Here is a 19,264-nt window from a genome sequence, read left to right on the forward strand (position 1 = left end):
ATGGCGGCCGTGCGGGGCCTGCGGATCTCGGTGAAGGCGGAGGCAACGGCGACAACGGCGGAGCCTCGCGGCCCGGAGCCTGAGCCTATGGAAGTGGAAGAGGGCGAGCTGGAGACCATCCCTGTGAGGCGCTCGCTCCGGGAGCTCATTCCGGTGAGGGGCGGGCAGGGGGGACGAAGGAGGGAGCAGCGCCTCAGGGGGGGCAGGGTACGCCTCAGGGGGCTGGGGGGGGCGGGGAGGGGGGCTGTAAAGGCACTTGGAGCTGCCTTGGTGGGAAAAGGGGCGACCTGGCGTGGGAGGCGCTTGAGAGGAAGCGATAGGGTGAGGGTGGCGGGGAATGGGGCCATGAGGGAACTCAGAGGCACCTGAGGGCAGTTTGGGGGCAAATGGTAAGAGGAAGCGGCCAGGATGTGCTTGGGAGCGAAGGGGGTGGTGGAAAAGAGCATTTGGGGTGTAGTGATGGACTGTAGAGCAAGGCTGTGGATGGGAGAGTGTAAAAGGTCTACTTGTGATGCAAGAAATACAGGGGATACCTAGACTAGGGAGCAGGGAGGTGACTGGGAGAACTGAGTCGGAGGCATTGGGGATGTCGGCTCTGATGGGTGGGTTTTGAAGGTTTTCTTTCTCCCCCCCCCCCCCCCCCTTTGTTTTTGTTAATTGTTCCTGTATAAGTTTAGTAGGATCAGGTTTAATACGTAAAAATGGGTCAGATTTCTGCTAACCTCATAAGCAGTCTTCTGCTCTCAAAAATTCTGTGGAAATTACTTTAGAAACTAATCTCCAATTAGCTGATTTACCAACATGCTTGAGCTTCTACCAAATACGTGGCCTAAGAGACAGCACCCTACTGTACTTCCTTGTGGTCCATGAGTCAATCTTAGACAGTGGGGTTTTTTTAACTTCAAAAATAGTATTTATTTTGCTTTTTTTAATAGCTCTAAACATTTGGCTGCTTTATGCAAACTTTGATGCTGTTACTAAGAAAAGCGGTTAGATTGTGTGTACTTTGGTATTTCTAAACTGAGACTGGCCTACTTTCTAGAAAAAGTCCTTTAGCCAAAATAATTACTGCAGCACAAGTGTAAAGAACATGTTTACTCCTAAAGAAAGCAAGATGTGTTCTTCCAGCTTCAAACTTTTGCCAGGTGATGGTCCTGAGGGTGCCAGGATGAAGAGGGGTCATTTTTACATATGTGAACAATGGGAGGGACAGAATTGGGTCTTTGGTCCAGGGTCTGTGTGGTTTAGCACAGTCTTATGAATTCAGCAGTCCTGACTGATGGAAATGAATCTTGTAATTTTTTTCCCCCATCATTCTCCATTTTTACTCTTTATCAGTAGGGTTGTATCAAAACAATAATGCTTCATCTTGCTGGTATTTGGAAGTTGGGTTTGAAATAATGATAGGAATAAAAAGTTACTTGTTTAATTGTGGATATGGCTTGGTGTTCTGACTTTGGAGACTAAAAGCTGCAGATTGACACTTCGGGAGTCAGGTATCACTATTAAATCTGTTCACATTTTATAAGGAAATTACACCTGAAACCAAAATTGCGGAAGTTTTAGTTAGGAAGGGTGTTTGATGTCTTCCCCTGTATTGCTGAGAGAGAGCAAGTAAAAACCTTAGCAGCAGCAGACACGGCAACTAAATTTTGTCAAAGAAAAGAATCCTTATGGTAAAGGAAGTTTGATTCAGTTTATATGCTTTTATCTTTGCTGACATCAGCGAGAATTATTGCTTGTGTACCTGTCTATCTAGGGATGTAGCTTGGAGTAAGGATCAAGGAAAAGGGGATGTATTTATTGTAGAAATGGCCAGATTTTTTTTCAGCATAGCAGGTATGTTGCTTTTGGTGTTTGTTGAGATTTCACCACCATTTTGCTTTGTTTCAGGACACTAGTAGGAGATACGAAAACAAAGCTGGAAGTTTCATTACTGGAATAGATGTAACCTCCAAGGTAATTTTGTGCTATGGTTCTTCAGCATGTTCTTATTATTGCTGCTGGGAAGGAGGAACTCTTTCATTTATTTCTTCCCCAACACGCACAGAAGCTTAGCCTCATGTTCAGATAGCTGGCATTTTTCAACAACTAGGGAATTCTCCTTTTGTTGGCTGTGGCCTGCATCAGGACTTGGTATCTCCTGTAAACTGTGAGAATTAACATCTTGAAGTTACAAAAATTTGCGTGCCAAAACCTGAAAATGTTTCTATTGAAATTGCCTTGGTGCCACTCGATACTGTAAAACAAGGGCCTTTGAGACAAGTCAGCTGCGGGTTTTCTTTTTAGGTGAGTGACAGAAGGAAAAACAAGTGCTTGGCAGGAAAATCTAGTTTCATTGCCTTGTATCTTCCAAGGGCATCTTATTGTTTAATTATTTAAGATATAGTTTGGAGAATGTGAACAGCTGTTGCATTTAAATAACTTAAAGTTACATAATTCTGTGGAACTTCAGAAATTTAATCCTGCAGCTCATCTCTGTACATTTAATACAGAATTGGCTGTTGTTTTGTATTGTGCAATTGACCACTACATCTAGCATTTGGTAGTGGACAAAAAGCATTTAGTCCTGTACTGTATAGGACTGATACAATTTTACATGTTCTAACAAATAATGAATCCCCACCACAACAGTGTGTTGGCAAATGACATGAATTCCCATTTTGCATTACTGAAGCTCAGAAGATTGTGCTTATCAAAGAGTACAAAAAGGATTCCAGATGAAGACTGAAAATCAGCTTTTTGGCTTCAATATCTAGCTTGTGTGTATTGTAATTCAGTAAAGAATTTAAAGTTTCCCTAGTCAGGGGAAAGCTGTCATCTTCTGTTATTTTCTTTAATGGTGCAACTCTGAAAAAACTTTAAGAAATGTGATCCAAGATGTTTTGGCAACCTTTAAAAACTAGTAAAAAGCTCATGTTTATTTGGATATCATTGGTGGCAGTTTTTGCTTATTCACAGTTTGTGTTCCAAATTTGACTTTGGTTAGTAACATCCAGAAATCTATAATTCTTCCCAATAAATTCTGTAGAATAAGGAGCTTCTCAGTCAGTTTCAAAAATTGCACAAGATCCACATAAGCTGTTGCTTACGAGCAACTTAAAAGCAACTTGAAATTGCCAGTCATAAGTAAGACCTCTATAGTCAGCACTTCAGCTAGTGTTGTTGAATTCACACTCAGAGAGACAAGTTTACATTTTTGTATATATTTAAAAAACAGGGAAAAATCTTTTAAAAGACTAATTTTACATGTGGTAGAAATGCTTGTTTTAAGAGAGTTTTTTTTGAGCACAGCCTCTGTACATTTGTTAGGAAGGAAAATATAATGTTACTGTTCCATTATGGAGTCTGAGCATTGTCCGAGGTAGCTTGTTTTCCATGCATCTTGATTCCCATTATGTTGCTGGACCTACATTAAAACTATTACGTGGCACGGAAATGTTTCGATGAGTTATTTCTGCATGTTGAAACATACAGGTCTCTTTAGAATTAATAGAACTATTAATACAGATTGTTGATGTCTGGTAAATTTTATTTTAAATCTCTTGCTGGGAATGCTGCTGTGATTCCTGTTTTGACTGCATTGTTTTGCATTTTGCAGGAAGCGATTGAGAAAAAGGAACAAAGAGCAAAACGCTTTCATTTTCGAGCTGAAGTGAATCTTGCCCAAAGGAATGTGGCACTGGATCGGGACATGATGAAGAAAGGTACAAGTTTATCCAGCAGTCAAGAAGAAAAGATCCCTTTCTTTACTTCCTCACAGTTCCTTTACTTGATTTATCCTATAATATTTCCTGCATCCCAGAGGTTTTATTCCCAGATCATTACCAAAAGAAATCACTTGGGGTTTTTTTTTTCACATTTTTGTTGTAATGTCATTACTTTTTAAACTACTTGACAGTTGTCATTTTGCTCCTTGTTTTACCAACCCCAGAAAGAAGAAAACATTTTTTGTGTACCTTATTTACTGTTTGGCAACGGCACCCAAGTGCTGCATGTCCAAGATTCATCTTCTGGATCAGTGCTCCTTTAAGAATCTTTAAATTCTTTGAAAAGAACTTGGTCACTGTTTGTGTATGAGTGGAGGACTCTGTGTCCCATGCACAGTGGGATCAGATTCTGTGCTGTACGCACAGTGAAGCTGGACTGGTTGTGCATGTGCTCTTAGATGGCAAGCTGGGCATGTTGGAACATAAGCGGATCAGCCAGGAGATGTGTGCACAAGATTGGTGCTTTTGGCATCCATTTAGTTCTCAAGGCTTTTTTTTCCAACTGGCATCTTGGACCCACTAAGCTGTGGTCTGTAACAGCTCTCCATCAGATGATACAAGTGGAAGTGCTTTGTACACATGTCCTGGTCACAGGCCTCATTAATATTCTGGCTCTTTAGTACTCAATGGTAGCACTTTGGCAGCATTTAAAAAAAAATGTTTTAAGACAGTTTGATTGCTATGCAGTACCTGCATCTACCAATGCTTGTAATGTTACCTCATTTTAATTTTCAATTTATTGAAGTTTTGCACTGTGGAATAATAATTCAAGTTATGGTGTTTCAGAATGGTGTATATCATACTTTGCTTTAATTAGCTTCATTTTAGCTTATTTAAAAGATTTGCTTTATAAACCCATATATTACTAATGTAAAATCTTGCTCTATAGAAATAAGTATCAGTTTTGTATCTCTTCCTCTTTTCTTCCTCTTTATAGCAATTCCTAAAGTGCGACTGGACACAATTTACATTTGTGGAGTGGATGAGATGAGTACACAGGACATCTTTGCCTATTTCAAAGAGTATCCTCCTGCTCATATTGAGTGGTTAGACGATACATCATGTAAGTAAATTGAGTCTTTTGTCCGTACTTCTTACTCTTTTTTTCTTTTTTCTTTTTTTTTTTTTTTTAAAATATCGGTCATAGCTGTGCTTCAGATGTCTTAGTGGCTTTCAAAGTCTTTGGCTCAGTTTCCCTGTCATTTGCCTTAGTCAAAAGAGATTTATAAGGAAAGAATTAATAAATATGGTGAAAATCAAACCCACTATCTCGTTGGGCACTTATTATTGGAAAGAGATAGCGTGGAATAACTTGCAGGTCTCTGAGTGGGTGGGGGGGAGGTCTAAAATTTTGTGCTGCTTACATCTTGACATAAATAGTATACCTGCTTGTGAGTGTCGCAAAAGATGACGTTCTGAGAGAGATTATGGAGCTGCGTGCAGTTAGGCAGGTTGGTATGGTTTTGTGTTGCAAAGGAGCAGAGTTGTTGCCATATTTGTTTAGTGCCTTCTCAAGGAGAAATTTGTAGGTGGAAGGAAGGTAGCAGCTGAATGTGATTTACACAGATTGGAAAAAGAATGTAGATTCACATTGCAAGGGTTGTTTTGGGGAGTAAGCATGCAGTGAGATTGCCAGAAAGATACAAGGTTGTTGACAGTCATGCTTTCTTCAGTGATACTAAAGACTGTACAAGAGGTGTTTGCTACAGTTGGGTGCTGGATCATGAAACTGGAAAGTTCCGAGATTGTCATGTGGCTAGAAATCCTATAACTGAAATCACAGGAAAAGAAGTAGGAGCCAGTGCAGGTTTTCCAATTGGGTTGGAATTGCTGGAAACTGGTTTATTGACAAATATGGATGAGACCTGAGAATTAGTAGCGCGGTTCCCTGGAATGACCCTGAAGCAATTACATTCAAGTGCCAGACAAAAGATATGGTATACTACAAAATATTGGTAGCCTTGAAGTCACTGTGTGTGATGGCTTGATATACTGCCGCAAGCTGACAGAAAATTTGAAACGCAATGAGCCCTGGGTGGACAATTGCAGTGAAGAGCTTCTAGATGACCCTGTGGTGATGCATAAGCTAGAAGTGCACAGCTTAACTCTGTATCTGAGGCTGCATATCTAAGATTGTCTGATTATCCCTTTTCTTGAACGTTACATGCATGAATTTAGTGTGGAACCAGAGTGAACCTGCAGTGCAAAAATGCAGGCCTCAGAGTTGTAATGGTACTTTACCCAATTATAGTTAAAACACATCTTTTTTTAAGTGATTAATTTTCATGCTGTGTCTCAGTTAGCATGCCAACTACACTTGGTGAAAATTCCAAGAAAAAGCATTGTCTTTCCAGCATAAATTTGCATCACAGCATGGCAAAAATTTTAACATTCCCAACTGAATTACATCTCAAGATGTCTTAGCGCAAAGGTGAATTTAAACTGTATTCTGTGTTTCGAACTGATGAACATGAAATGGTAAAGGCTTTGAAAATCTGGAGATGTGAAGAGCAGGTAGGCATACATAAATGAAAAGTTATTAGCTAGTCAATCATTGAAGTTAGTATCTGGCTGTTCTTCACCTTGTAAATCATGTCTGTTCAAGTAATTTGAGAGAATTTTTTTTTTGACGCTATAGTTTTCTTGATATCTGAATACACTCTGCTTAACAGTAGAGCAGTAAATGGCATTTGTTGCTGTATTTGCACTGAATGCATCAGTGCAGAAAGCTTTTGTTGAAACCCGCTTGTAAGCAGTTCTAGGTCTTTCCATTTTGGCATCTATAAAATGCTTTTAATTGGCCTAATAAGTTATATTTTAGTACCAACTGCTGATACTTAAGGCATGTATGAGGCACGTACGGAGTCATTGTTAACCTGTGTACACTATAATCTGTGCTTGAGCAGTCTCTCCTATTTTCCCCTATTTTCCTGCTTTTCAGAAGAGATTAACAAAATTCTGCAATAAGGTCCAAGGTTCTGTTAAATTGCCAAAGGGAAAAAAGAGAAGGCTTCTTTCTTCTTCCCTCCCTCCCCCCTATTGTATTTGTGCTCTAACACGCTCATGAAATACACTGACCCTGATTCAGTATCCTAATTTGGTGTGCTCGGGAAGCAGTCTCTAATATATATGGTTGTGCATTTCAGTGATTTTGGTTTTGATCACTTGTATATGTGTTTGTTGTCATGTGATGAAAGTGGTGTGTCCTCCAGCTTATCAAGTGTGTTAACGAATATGACTTCCTCTGCAAGGGGTTTATCTGATTACTTTTTTGTCGTGTCACTATATAAGAGCTTTTCTGATTGAACTTTTGTTAGTAATTTCCTTCCAGTAAGGCAGTGTATGTGACTTCTTGATTATACAAACTGCATTTTGTTTTTGTATGTGTTTATATATGTCATAGGTAATGTGGTCTGGCTTGATGAAGTAACAGCAACACGGGCTCTAATAAATATGAGTTCCTTGCCTGATCAGGAGAAAACAAAAAGCAGAGAAAACAATGAAGAGAAGACAGCTGAAAAAACCAAGAAAGGTAGATTGAGATACGCATATATAGACATCATCTAGTTAAAATCAATGAAACTTTAAACTTGTGCTTGGGTACTGCATAATCTAAATTACTGAAGGAGCTTCTATCATATAGTTGCAGGTAAATGTATTCTGCCACTTTAAAAAAGGCTTTCATCTTGGAAACCTTTTGAAGAAGCTGCTTCTTAAAAGGTGGGTTGGAGTTAGACCACAAGCAGTAATTCAGTCGATACTGAACATGTTAGACGCAGGGTCATATTCAGATATGATATTTATAGTGGTACATGTTGCACAGAAATAAGTCTGTGTGATGTGTGTACAAAGGCAGTAAAAGGATGGCTTCTAAGGGTGGAAAAAGCAGGTGTAAAAAATCTAATTCTTGAAATACCACAGTTAATGCCTTTCTTGATACACCACCATCCTTTAAGTATATCGTTCACACTGATGTGACAATGTATCACTTCACCACTGTGTATATCATCTCTAAATTTGGCTATTATATTTTCAAGAAGAAAGCACACTGAGAGGTCAGTTATAAAAGAGCAAAGCAGCGGAAGTACATATAATGTGATAAATCTGGTACCTGAATGCTTTAATTGTAAATTTATTTTACTTTTATGGGTGTAAATGAAAAGTCAGGATTTTGCTCTCTTAGGACTGTTTTGCTGTTAGGCTGGTGTGATAAATTGCTGTGGTTCAAGGTACTGTACCACACAGTACAAAGCAAAGAGAGATGTGGTATCTATTAACTCTTCAATAGACTTTGCTTAAACATGCTGTATGAACAAAATGCAAATAGCCAATCTCTCTATTAGATATTTGCAGTGTTACCAAAAGCCTTTCTAGAAAGTTTGGGGGTTAGGGCTTTGTTAAACTTGTGGGTCCTTCTGACTCGTCCCCTTTTCTTCTTGTTGCTTTTCTCCACAATGCAGTGGCTCCTCATCAATCCATGTGACTTTAGTTTTTGGGCAAAGCTGATAATGCTTTGAGTAAGACTTGTTATGAAGTTTTTGGAGATTAGTGACTGTCTTGTTTAAATGGAGCATAAATATATGTATTTAATCTTGCTGGCTACAAATTACATATTACATCATCATTGCACCACATCTCAAAATAAAAACTGTCCTCAAAATTACTCCTGTTCATCTGGAAAAGTGGGATATTAGATAAGTACAAACTGTTCAATTACATCTTAACGTGTGAGATGCATACAGATACACTGGAGTAATCTGGCTCAGTTGCATTCCTTTTTTAGATAGGAATTTGAGGGCTATTTAGGTATTAAGGGAAGCGAGAGACTAGTCTTCACTGTGAGAAGAGTGACAAGCTTATCATTTGGGGGGAAAAAAAAAGTGCTTGAATGCTGTCCCTGATGGAACTTAATTATTCGGGTTTGAATTTGGCTCATTTCTTTACCTCAATTCTTTCTTCGGTTTCAGTTTGGTTAATTGTGCTTTTTTTCTTTCAACTTGGGTATATTTTCAGGATCTTTTGAACAGCTACTGCTCTCTATTTTAAGTTTTCAAGTCTATTGTTGGATGAGATTAAGATAAGGAACTCTGAAATATAAAAGAGCTTTTTTTTCAGTCATGTCTATGAAGTACTTTGAGATCTTTGCAAGTGATATTGCTATATGTTGAGAGCTGTTCGTATTCACTACCTTTTTTTTTACTGAGGACTGTTTTAAAAAAATATTCCAATATCAATTTTCTTACTCTGAGCTAAAAAGAACCCTGAAAAAAATCTATGCAAGCATCTCACAATTTTAGTAATTCTGGAAGCGTGCACTCTTCTGTTAGTTATTTCACTTCAAAATTAAGTCACTAAGGGTTTTCTTTCTCCTCCTGCTCTCTGTCAGAAACTTCTAAGCTTTTGAATAATAACCTTTTTTACATTGTTAGTATTGGATACTTGTAGGTGGTACTTGAGCATTTTAAGTGGAGGCTGAAGGAAATAGGCTTTTACATGCCTTTTACAGTCTTGGCCATGCTGATCTCTGTCATACCCTGAAATACAGTGCAATTTCATTTGCTTTCAAAGAATTAATAATCCATGTGTGCTACTGCAGGCAGTTATCTGCACAGAGGCTGTCTAGTTAATGTTATTCTGTGCTCATGCGTGCTTCAAATTTCAGTAGACATTTGCTGTTTCAATTATTCTCTAGGCTGCACAGAAGAAAGGATAACACCTTCAGTTTGATTTCAGAGAATGTAGGTAATAATGATCAAATGTGATTGAGACACTAAAATGGAGGGGGTTCCCCCCCCCCCAATTATTTTCCTTCTTAGAAAAACAGGAGGAAAGTTCTGATGATGAGACAGAAGAAGGCGAGGTTGAGGATGACAATCCAAGTGACGTTGAGGTCAGTACAGAAGGAAGGTGAAAACACTATTATGGAAGTTTTGCTCTGACTGGTGTACAGTCTTTATAACATTATAGCTTTAACCGCATATATTTATGTTTCACAAGTTAATTATCAAAGTAAGTTAGATGGGGAAATGACAGGAAGGGCACAAACGCTGTTGGTGAGAATAGCTATGTAAAAGCGTTTTGTAACAGTGCTAGGGCATCCAGCATGTAAGAGGTAGACTGGCTGCTCTTTTCTGCTGAGAGAAGGCAATGAAAGAATAATGGAAGGAAATGGCCTTTCCGCAGTGAAGGCAGTGCTTAAAGAAACAAATAGGATTTAGGCTGTCCATAGATATGTGTGGGAATCAGCATACGCATTGATGTTTTGTAAGTAATTTAATCTTCACTGCCTAAATATATGTGTGATTATTATTTTCTTTAGGAATGGCTCACTGAACACTCATACATCATGGGAGTCTGAATTTTAGTTTCTATAAAGCAGATATAAATGGGAAAAAAAGCCTTTTAGTCATTGTGTGAGGGCATGAGAACCTGTTAGTAAAACCATTTAGAGATGAAACAAGCAAAAAAATCAAATAGTTGTTTTTCAGTGTCCAAGTTGTGCTATTTATTTTCTGCATTTCAGTCAGTAGTATAGTGTCATTTGAAAATTATTGGATTTAATAATCTGAGATAATGTTATGCAGGAACAGAAGGGAATATTTTAAATTTTTAGGGCAAACTAAAAATTCACATTAGTTTGTCAAGGAGAAAAGCAGAGTTCATTTGAACATAATTTGAAAAGTAACTTTCTTTAATAATCAGTTGATTGCTTCTCTGTAAGCAATCCATTTTCATTCAACAGTAATTTTATTTTTGAGTCCAAAATACCTTTTTTGCCCCCCAAAGTTGGATGCCCTCTCCCAGGTAGAAGAGGATTCTCTCCTGCGTAATGATCTTCGCCCTGCCAATAAACTGGCTAAAGGAAACAAGCTATTCATGAGATTTGCTACTAAAGGTAAATGAACAGCTTAACAAGCATAATGAACTAATCGCTTGTTGTAGTTTTATTTGTTGACTAATTAATGACTTGAAGTACCTAACTTTTATTTGCAAAATTGTTAGGTTTTTTGCTAATCATTAGGTATTAACACTTTGCAATAAATCCACATTTAATGTGTGAATTAAATCCAGTTCAAGTTGTATGAAAATTATTGTACATAAAAATTTTAGCTTGGGCTCAGGGCGTTCTTCTGAATACCATAGAATAGGTTTTATGATGCCCTTCTCCATAGAGGTAGATTTCACGTTTTATAAATATGAAAATCATTTGAGGTGTTGATGAGGTATTAGTGGAAATTATCGCTAAATGCAGTTGAGATATTAAATGATATTTGAGTAAAATGAAAATCCATATAATTTCTGGGCCATGCGGGAAGCAACACATCCATAGAGAAAAGAAAGGTCATGAATAAGGTAAGTATAGCCTCCAGCAGTTACAGTGGGATGTAATGCTCTGTTAAGCTGATATGTAGAAACTTGGTCTCCCTAGAATTAAGTTTCTAGACACAAATAAAACTGTGGTGATAGGAGAAATTCCAGAGGTGTCAGCAAAATTGTATCCTTCATGAAGGAGATTGAAGTAGTGCTTATCTGTAAGACACATTCAGTCTTAATTTCACTCTCTGTCTTTGACTGGATGGTTATTTATTTTTATGCTAGTGTTGTAAGATATATTCTAAGAGGGAAATATTCCTTTAATTTATGTTTTTTCAGATGACAAAAAGGAGCTGGGAGCTGCAAGGCGAAGCCAGTATTACATGAAATACGGCAATCCGAATTACGGAGGCATGAAGGGGATTCTTAGCAATTCTTGGTGAGTATTGCACAGAGGAATTGGACAAGATAGTCTAAAACTGTTTTAATTTGTGGATTTTCTTTCTATTCAGTTTATGTAAATGCTTCTTACGCTTAAATAATGTCTTTGCAATGTGACTATGAATTTGCAAGGGGAGTATTTTCTCATTAAAGAATGTTTGTATTCAAAACATTCAGAACGGATCTCTGACGTAAATGTATGTCTGCTATTAAAGCAAGTGATAATTGCATATGCTTAATCCAGGACTGAATATGGCTCGTGCATGATGCCTTTTCTGTGACAGGAATGTCATTCTTTTTGTGGTGTTTCAGGAAACGAAGGTACCATTCACGTCGAATCCATCGGGATGTGATAAAGAAAAGGACACTTATTGGGGATGATGTTGGCTTGACTCCTCCTTATAAACATCGTCATTCAGGTAATTGATGCCGATATCTTGACCCTGTAAGAACACAGCTGGGGAATGGAGGGCTGGAAAGGACCTTAAAGAATGCCTCATGTAATCCCCTGTGGGGTGTGAAAGTGAAGTGTACTTTTAAAAAAATAAATCTATAACTGAATCACATTTTAAGCGTTCACAGGGAACAACTCGGGCAGAAACTTCACACTGCTCATTGGCTTACCAAAATAGCTGCTACTTTTTATGTGATATTTTTCTTTTACAAATATAGGACATGGGGGCTATAGCATCAAGGGCAAAAAGAAGAGATAACTTCTTTAAACTTCTTGGCAATTTTTCATACTTGCTATGTCAATTCTTCTGTGCTATGAAAAAGGAAGCTCTAGATGTAGAACAACAAAGATTAAAAAATTATATTAATTAGGCTTGAATATCTTCATCTACTCCCTAAGGTAGGAGGTGTGCATTAGAAAAATAATTGGTGTAAAAATCTTTGACGTGAGACAAATACAATGTAAAAGTTTCATGAGTCGCCTGTTAAAAATACAGCCGTGGGTGTATCAGATCTCATGGAATATTTTGCATGTTGATCGTGTACTGCTTTCTGAAAAGATGCTTGCAACTGTTGATGACTAAATTTAAAGTTGCTGATTTATATTTAAATCAGTGTATGTGATAAATTCATACTAAGGATACGTGTGCTCTTTTTGGCATTACCGCTTACAGGACTTGAAAGGATTATCACGGAACCAGCAGTTGTCACATTAAGCCCTGCAAGATCATAGGAATTGTTATGCTTAGTTCAGGAAGTATGAACTGCACCTACTACAAGAGGCAGTTGTACGTTATATATTCAGTCCAGCTTTATGCTTGAGCAGGCTTCTGAGATAGTGAACACCATGGACTTTTTTCCTCCTGTGGCGATTTTCTTCCACTTAGGCTTTTCTGTAATATAGATTTCACTTAGAATATTTTGTAAAATATTCTCTTTTTAGCCTTGGAGAACTACAAAGACTCATTTTTAGCGGAACATATATTACAGTGATTCCCCCGCCCCTTGGTTTTAAGGTATCTTATATGAATGATAAACTTCAGTTTATCAGAATCGGTTTGTTTTGCTACAGGCTTAGTAAATGTTCCTGAGGAGCCTATTGAGGAGGAGGAAGAGGAGGAGGAAGATCAGGATATGGATGAAGATGACAGAGTTGTGGTAGAGTACCGCGATGAACTGCAAGCTTTCAAACAGTCCCGAGACCGCAGTGCAGCAAGACGATCAAGTGCTAGTGCATCTGATTCTGATGAAATGGACTATGATCTTGAACTGAAAATGATATCAACACCCTCTCCCAAAAAGAGCATGAAAATGACAATGTATGCAGATGAGGTGGAATCACAACTGAAAAACATTAGGTAAAAGTTTCTTATCAGTGAAAAGGCATTCTAAATTTTAGTTAGTGACAGAGCTGTCAAAGCTTTAAGACAAACTGTTGAAGCTACTTTTTCAATTCCTAACATAATTTGTAGTAGATATTTTTAAAAAAATCACAAAATACAGAAGACAGTGGTACAGGCTTTTAATTACAATTAACATTTTTAAAGTATAGCTTCCTTTGCAGATTTCTGTAATTCTCCTTGTTGATAATAATGAAGGTCAAAGTGGAATCAATAGAAATTTATGCAAGCAAGCACAGTTAACTTCTTGCATTTCATAGCTAGGCCAGGGAGAAAGAAATCCTCTTTCTCTTTTCCCTTTACCCTTTCATCTATTTTCAGAAAGAACAATAACCCCTAAGTGTTGATGACCAAAAGGAATTTATGTTCATTATGGTCATATTAACCAAAATTGCATATATTGTAGATTATTAAACTAACTTTAACATGCATACCTTCAGTAGTATCATTATACTTCATTATAATGTAAAGTCCTTTTAACAATTTTGAGGTTGCTTATCTGCTCTGAATTTTGACCGAGAGGCACAGCCTTGAGGAGAGAAACTCAATACCTGCCTTGAAATGGATACTGAGGTATTCATGTGATTATTGCTAAACTCGGGATTCTGACTGGAACACTTGCTCTTCTAAGTAATGTTTTTACCTCTGTTTCCTCAGTAGAGAAATCCTTGTACTACCGTTTTCCATGATGTAATTTTACATACAAGAAGACTTAAAGAACTAGACTAGATTTCATTTCATTTAAGGGGCATTAAATCTATTATTATTTTATTTAGGAATTCCATGCGAGCAGATAGCATAGCAACCAGTAACATCAAAAATCGGATTGGCAATAAAGGATCATCAGAGAAAGTTGCAGATGTCAGACTACTGTTAGAAGAAAAACGTCAGAATAATACTGGGCCACGTCAGCCAAACAGCACTGTAAAATCAGGTAATTTTAAACTCTTACATTGTGCGGAATTGTGACTAGCTCATTAAAACAGATACATTCATTTCACATCTGTGCTGCACTGCAACTTACAAACCTGAGGGAATTCTGTTCAGCAGCAGTTTCTGCATCCATACAGTTAATTTTTCCTTGCTAAGAGACTGAGTTGGGGATTGCTTTGGGGGAAAATGAAGTACGTTTGAGTGCAAGAGTGACATTTATCCAATTCATTTGCCTGTTCTTATTTCCCCCCACTTTGTCCTTTTTGATTTGCTCACTTTTTGAAGCAGAGATTCTGTATGACTGAGAAACATAGCATGGGGGGGGGGGGCTCATGTACAAAATGAAACATGAAATGCTAGCCACTTACATGAAAAAACATGTATTACATGAATATGGATGTATTTTTCAATTGGCAGGGTTTATTTTTGGACTTAATTGACTGTTGCTTTTTTGACTTGGGCATGTGTCATTTCCGCTGCTTCTGACATACGTAGTATCCAGAGGATTATCTGACTGATAAATGAAAGATACTTTCTTGTGTCAGTGTAATGTAGAAGTTATGTTAGTATATTTTACCCCTCTTGCACATTTTGGGGTTCTGACAAGTTGGCGCATAAATCCTGTAACTTCTTTTGCCTTTATGTTTCTGTTTGAACACTCTTTAAGACTAGGAATATCTGGCTAAACCAGACAAAACTTCAGAATGTAAGACTCACGTCATGGGTTAACTATCAATATATTTAGGATTCTTATATTCTTTTTTATTCTATTCTGCAAAATATCAAGGAGTATTAGAATTCTAAAGCAAGGTATCTGTTATCCAAAAAGAATTGTTGAAAGCATACTGGTTTTTGTATAATTGTACCTCATGCTGGATACATACACGCTGTGCTGCTAAAACAGAAATGCAGCAAGCCATGGAATAACTTAACTTTTTCGATCTTCTGGACATAGCACAACCTGAAAACATTAAATGTCAAATGTATTGCCAAAAAAAAAAAAATGAAATCTGGATAAATGTTATTGTGGACATTGCCAGGACTGAAATCTGCGTAAGAAAGACTTAATGAAAAGGCTACAGAAAAGATAAAAACAGAGAATCTGTCTAGTTTCAAGTTCTTCAAATTGTGCAATGAGCATAAAATTAGCTGGCAGACTAAAGTAAATGCGTCATTATTTTTGTCAATTTAATCACTGGAAATATCCCTAGATGTGCGGCAAAGACTGGGAAAAAGACCACATTCTCCAGAAATTAAACCTCCAAGTAGTACCTCTGCTCCTCGTCGAGAACCAATATCAGATGTACACAGCCGGTTAGGAATCCCCAAACAAGATGTAAAAGGCCTCTACTCCGATACCAGAGAGAAGAAATCAGGTTAGTTTTATGGAGAAAATGTAATACTGCAATGCCTTTGATTTTAGAGTATAAGAGAAATTTCAGCAGAAAAGCATGAAGGATGTTCAGTTGAGTGAAATTAAAGAGGAATTAGCAAATGTTTCTTCAGAGCTTTGAAATCTAAATACATGTAGGTAGGTTGAGCTGAGTATTTTTATGAGCAATATTTTTATATAGGTATGCTTAAAAGTAGAGGACTAGTTTAAAACTATCGTCAAAACAGAGCACTAAAACAAACGTAATGAATGCAGTGGCTCTTCAGACCTGTGTGTAGCATTCTCTGCAAATGGGAAACAGTGAACAGGACTGCACTGAGCCTCCTGTGTTTTAATTTCAAGTACTGCTTCACAGCATAGTAAGTTCCATGCCAGACATTAAGGTGGGAGGAGTACGAGGAATTCAAAGAGATGCAGTGAATTTAAGACTAGATTCCTCAGACTTCCTCCAGAATTCCTCTTAGTCCTGTCTTTTTTTTAAAAAACGTTTGTTTTTCATCTGATTAGGTAATTTATGGACCCGATTAGGATCTGCTCCGAAGACACAAGAAAAGACTTCAGATAAACCTGAAAACTCTGTGGCATCTCCAGAGGAAGATGATTCAGAGCTCCAGCGGGTTTGGGGTGCTCTCATTAAGGAAAAAGAACAGTCTCGGCAAAAAAAGAGTCGATTGGATAATTTACCATCTCTACAAATTGAAATCAGCCGAGAAAGCAGTTCTGGATCAGATACTGAATCGTGATTGTTTTTACATTCTGATCCTCAAGATTGTGACTCTGCAGTGTGGCAAAATTTCCTTTGCCCAAAAGCTGGACACTGGCAAAGACTCTGCAGTGAAGGTTCCAGAAGCGTCTCTGTTCTTTTTATACAAAAATAGAGATGTGTATACCACTTGAAACCTAAAGCAATCACGTTTGTCTGGAGTCTGTGGTTGGCCCTGTGTTACGTAGGGCATTGTCATACGTGTTTATTACAGCAAACCTGTAGTTAATTCTAGCAAAACACTTTTCCCCAAGCTTTGAACTTAAAAGAAGAGGCAGAAATGCTCTGTATTTTTAAGACGACCTTTTTGTTCTTAATATTTTTAACATGGAGCCTTTTAACAAAGTATTTTACACAGTTCATCCAAAGAACAGTGCATTTCATAATCAACATCATTGCCTTGCCCTTCTGGCTCTTACCAGCACCTTCCCTTTCCTCTTGAAGTAATAACAATAATGCTTCCTGGGTAGGCAGCCAGCAAGGATAAAGCATGAAGGGACTATTGTGTTCCCTTCTTCCAAAATACTGAATGTAAATCTAAGTTACATGTTTTAGTAAAGTGAAATTTCACATAGTATCCAAGTAGCATCACTGCTCTCAAGGAATTCTGCTCATGTATTTTGGCGATACTGTGTTCTGCTGTAGTAGGGATTGAGATGTTCAAGACTGCAAAGTTGGATGTTTGAGAATTGTGTAAATGCCCAGGGGTTGAATTTTTTTTTTTTTTTGGTTACATGATGAGAAGTTGTATTTCTTTCATTTTATCTGTATTATGTTTTGAAGAAATCTAACAATTTAAAAGCATACACTTTTATATTTGTGAGAATTTTCCTGTTGGCCACGGTGAAAGCTATAGTGGTGTTTTTCCTATGTGCTGTTTAACTATATATATATAACTGAAAGAGAAGAGGAAAACTATAGGATCACTGTCTCATGTCAATATTTTTGAATGTTCTTATTGTATAGTACATGTGGATGTGCACATGGTTGACTTGTTACATTCAGATTTTTTACCCACATACCCTCTTCTAGGTAGGAAAAAGGTTTGATCAGTGTGCAACTGCAATTTTTTCTTGCTGCCTATGGCATTTCTTTTGATTGCCAATAATTCTAAATAAGGAATAATGCTAGCACATCACATTCTGGTAAAAGAACAGGTAGCAAAAACATTGTCTGCTACATTTTGATAGTCTGAAAATTTGTTTGCATTGTCCTTGTTTCCTAGGTTCTGTCAGTCCAAAATGTCTATGAGTATCTCTTCCCCTTTCTGCTTTTTAACAAACAAATGTTTTATCTTTTTCCCCGCTATTTTTGTACGAAGTTGAAGTAGGTTTGAGGCTTCACAAAAGCAAAGAATCTGCAATTAACTTTTCTTATTATTTTATTATGTGTAAGAATAGCAGCATGTAAAATTAAAGGTAAAAATGAAAGGTACAGTGACTAGAAGGGTAATCTGGGGACTGACTGGGCTTCAAGCCTTATTATTTTCTTGTTTGTGACACCCATCCTTGATTTTATATTTAATTATTGAATATATAAATATGCCTCATAAAAGTACTGTTGAGAGTAAATGACTGCAATGTCTGATCACTGTAATAATTAATTTTAACGTGTGCTTTCATTAATATCCCTTCCAAAGCTTTCAAATAGAACCATACCATACTCATTTCTCAAGATCCTGATAAAATTTATTTAACCAGTGTCTTTTTGCCAGTAAACCTTTGTGTTGATATTACTGCTTTGAATCCATTTGACCTTTCCTTTTCCTGAAAGGAGATGGTAGGTCCGAATCATGCACCTGGTCTGTGAAGACAGGCTTCCGCACTGTTGCGAATCTTTGCATGTTTTTAAGCTCAGCAGTGGGTTGTGGTCTGCTGTTAATGTTGCTGATAACCACTGTGTTTCCATGTAAATACTCATAACTGGAGCCCGGTGAAGGACAGACTAACTGGTATGAAGGGCAGAATGGGAGCAGAGAATCTCTTCAACTGGTATAAAAGATCTGAACTAACAGATGTGTGAAATCAAGAAAAGCGATGGAGGCAAATGCTTGCATTCGAGGAAGAGGAGCCATTAACACCGGTTCTGTCTTCCAGGTAGTGATAAACACGCCTTCGAAATGCCTCCACGTTAGTTGGGTCTGCCACGTTTATGGTTTAGGGGGAGGGTTATGTGTGTTAATGAGACCATGGTAACTTAGCTGCAAGAAAAATGGAGGTTTACTGTTAAAGGGACCTATAGAGAGCTTTTGTAATTGAGTATTTGCCTGGTTTTGCTTTTTGATGATGTACAGACAAGCCTTGAAAAGTGTTCGCCGGTATCAGGAATTCTAGCTTTGGTCTTCCTTAGTTACCTGAACGTGAACTGCTGGGTTTTGATAATTAAAAGTGAGCACTGAATCTTTAGTGAATGCTTTTTCCTCAACATGGTTAACTTAAATCTGTTTGACCTAGAGAGATTGCATAGAGAATTTTGTTTAAGTCCCCTTCTCTGTGTGGTCAGCTGTTTTGCTTGTAGCTAAATGTGTTCTTCATCTTTCACTGAACTCGCAGATATTATCACCTTCAAGGAATTTGATGCAGGAATTAATGTTCTGATACTGAGACATGTAACCTATGTATTTTACTAAAATGAATTTATGTGGAAATTGCAAGAAGTTCACTAAAATGAATTTATGTTGAAAATTGCAAGAACAACTTTGGCTTTGGCTTTTGCTGGAGGACCTATGCCTCGGAGGAAAAAATGTTTCTGAATTTTAGGTGACTCGTTATAGGACGACACTAGTCCTTCTAGGAAG

The 19,264-nt window shown here is 37.6% G+C and overlaps 1 protein-coding gene across 1 annotated transcript; it reads left to right on the forward strand.

Moving 5' to 3' along the window:
• Positions 1-19,264, forward strand: NCBP3 (nuclear cap binding subunit 3). The gene is made up of 13 exons (XM_075719993.1): positions 1-153; positions 1,894-1,959; positions 3,602-3,707; positions 4,708-4,833; positions 7,174-7,302; positions 9,587-9,660; positions 10,557-10,665; positions 11,424-11,523; positions 11,838-11,944; positions 13,051-13,336; positions 14,155-14,312; positions 15,523-15,687; positions 16,212-19,264. Exons 1-13 carry the CDS (start codon positions 1-3, stop codon positions 16,445-16,447), a joined length of 1,815 nt encoding a protein of 604 aa, XP_075576108.1. The 3' UTR covers positions 16,448-19,264.

The sequence above is a fragment of the Pelecanus crispus genome, chromosome 12 (assembly GCF_030463565.1).
Source record: "Pelecanus crispus isolate bPelCri1 chromosome 12, bPelCri1.pri, whole genome shotgun sequence".
Lineage (NCBI taxonomy): Eukaryota > Metazoa > Chordata > Aves > Pelecaniformes > Pelecanidae > Pelecanus > Pelecanus crispus.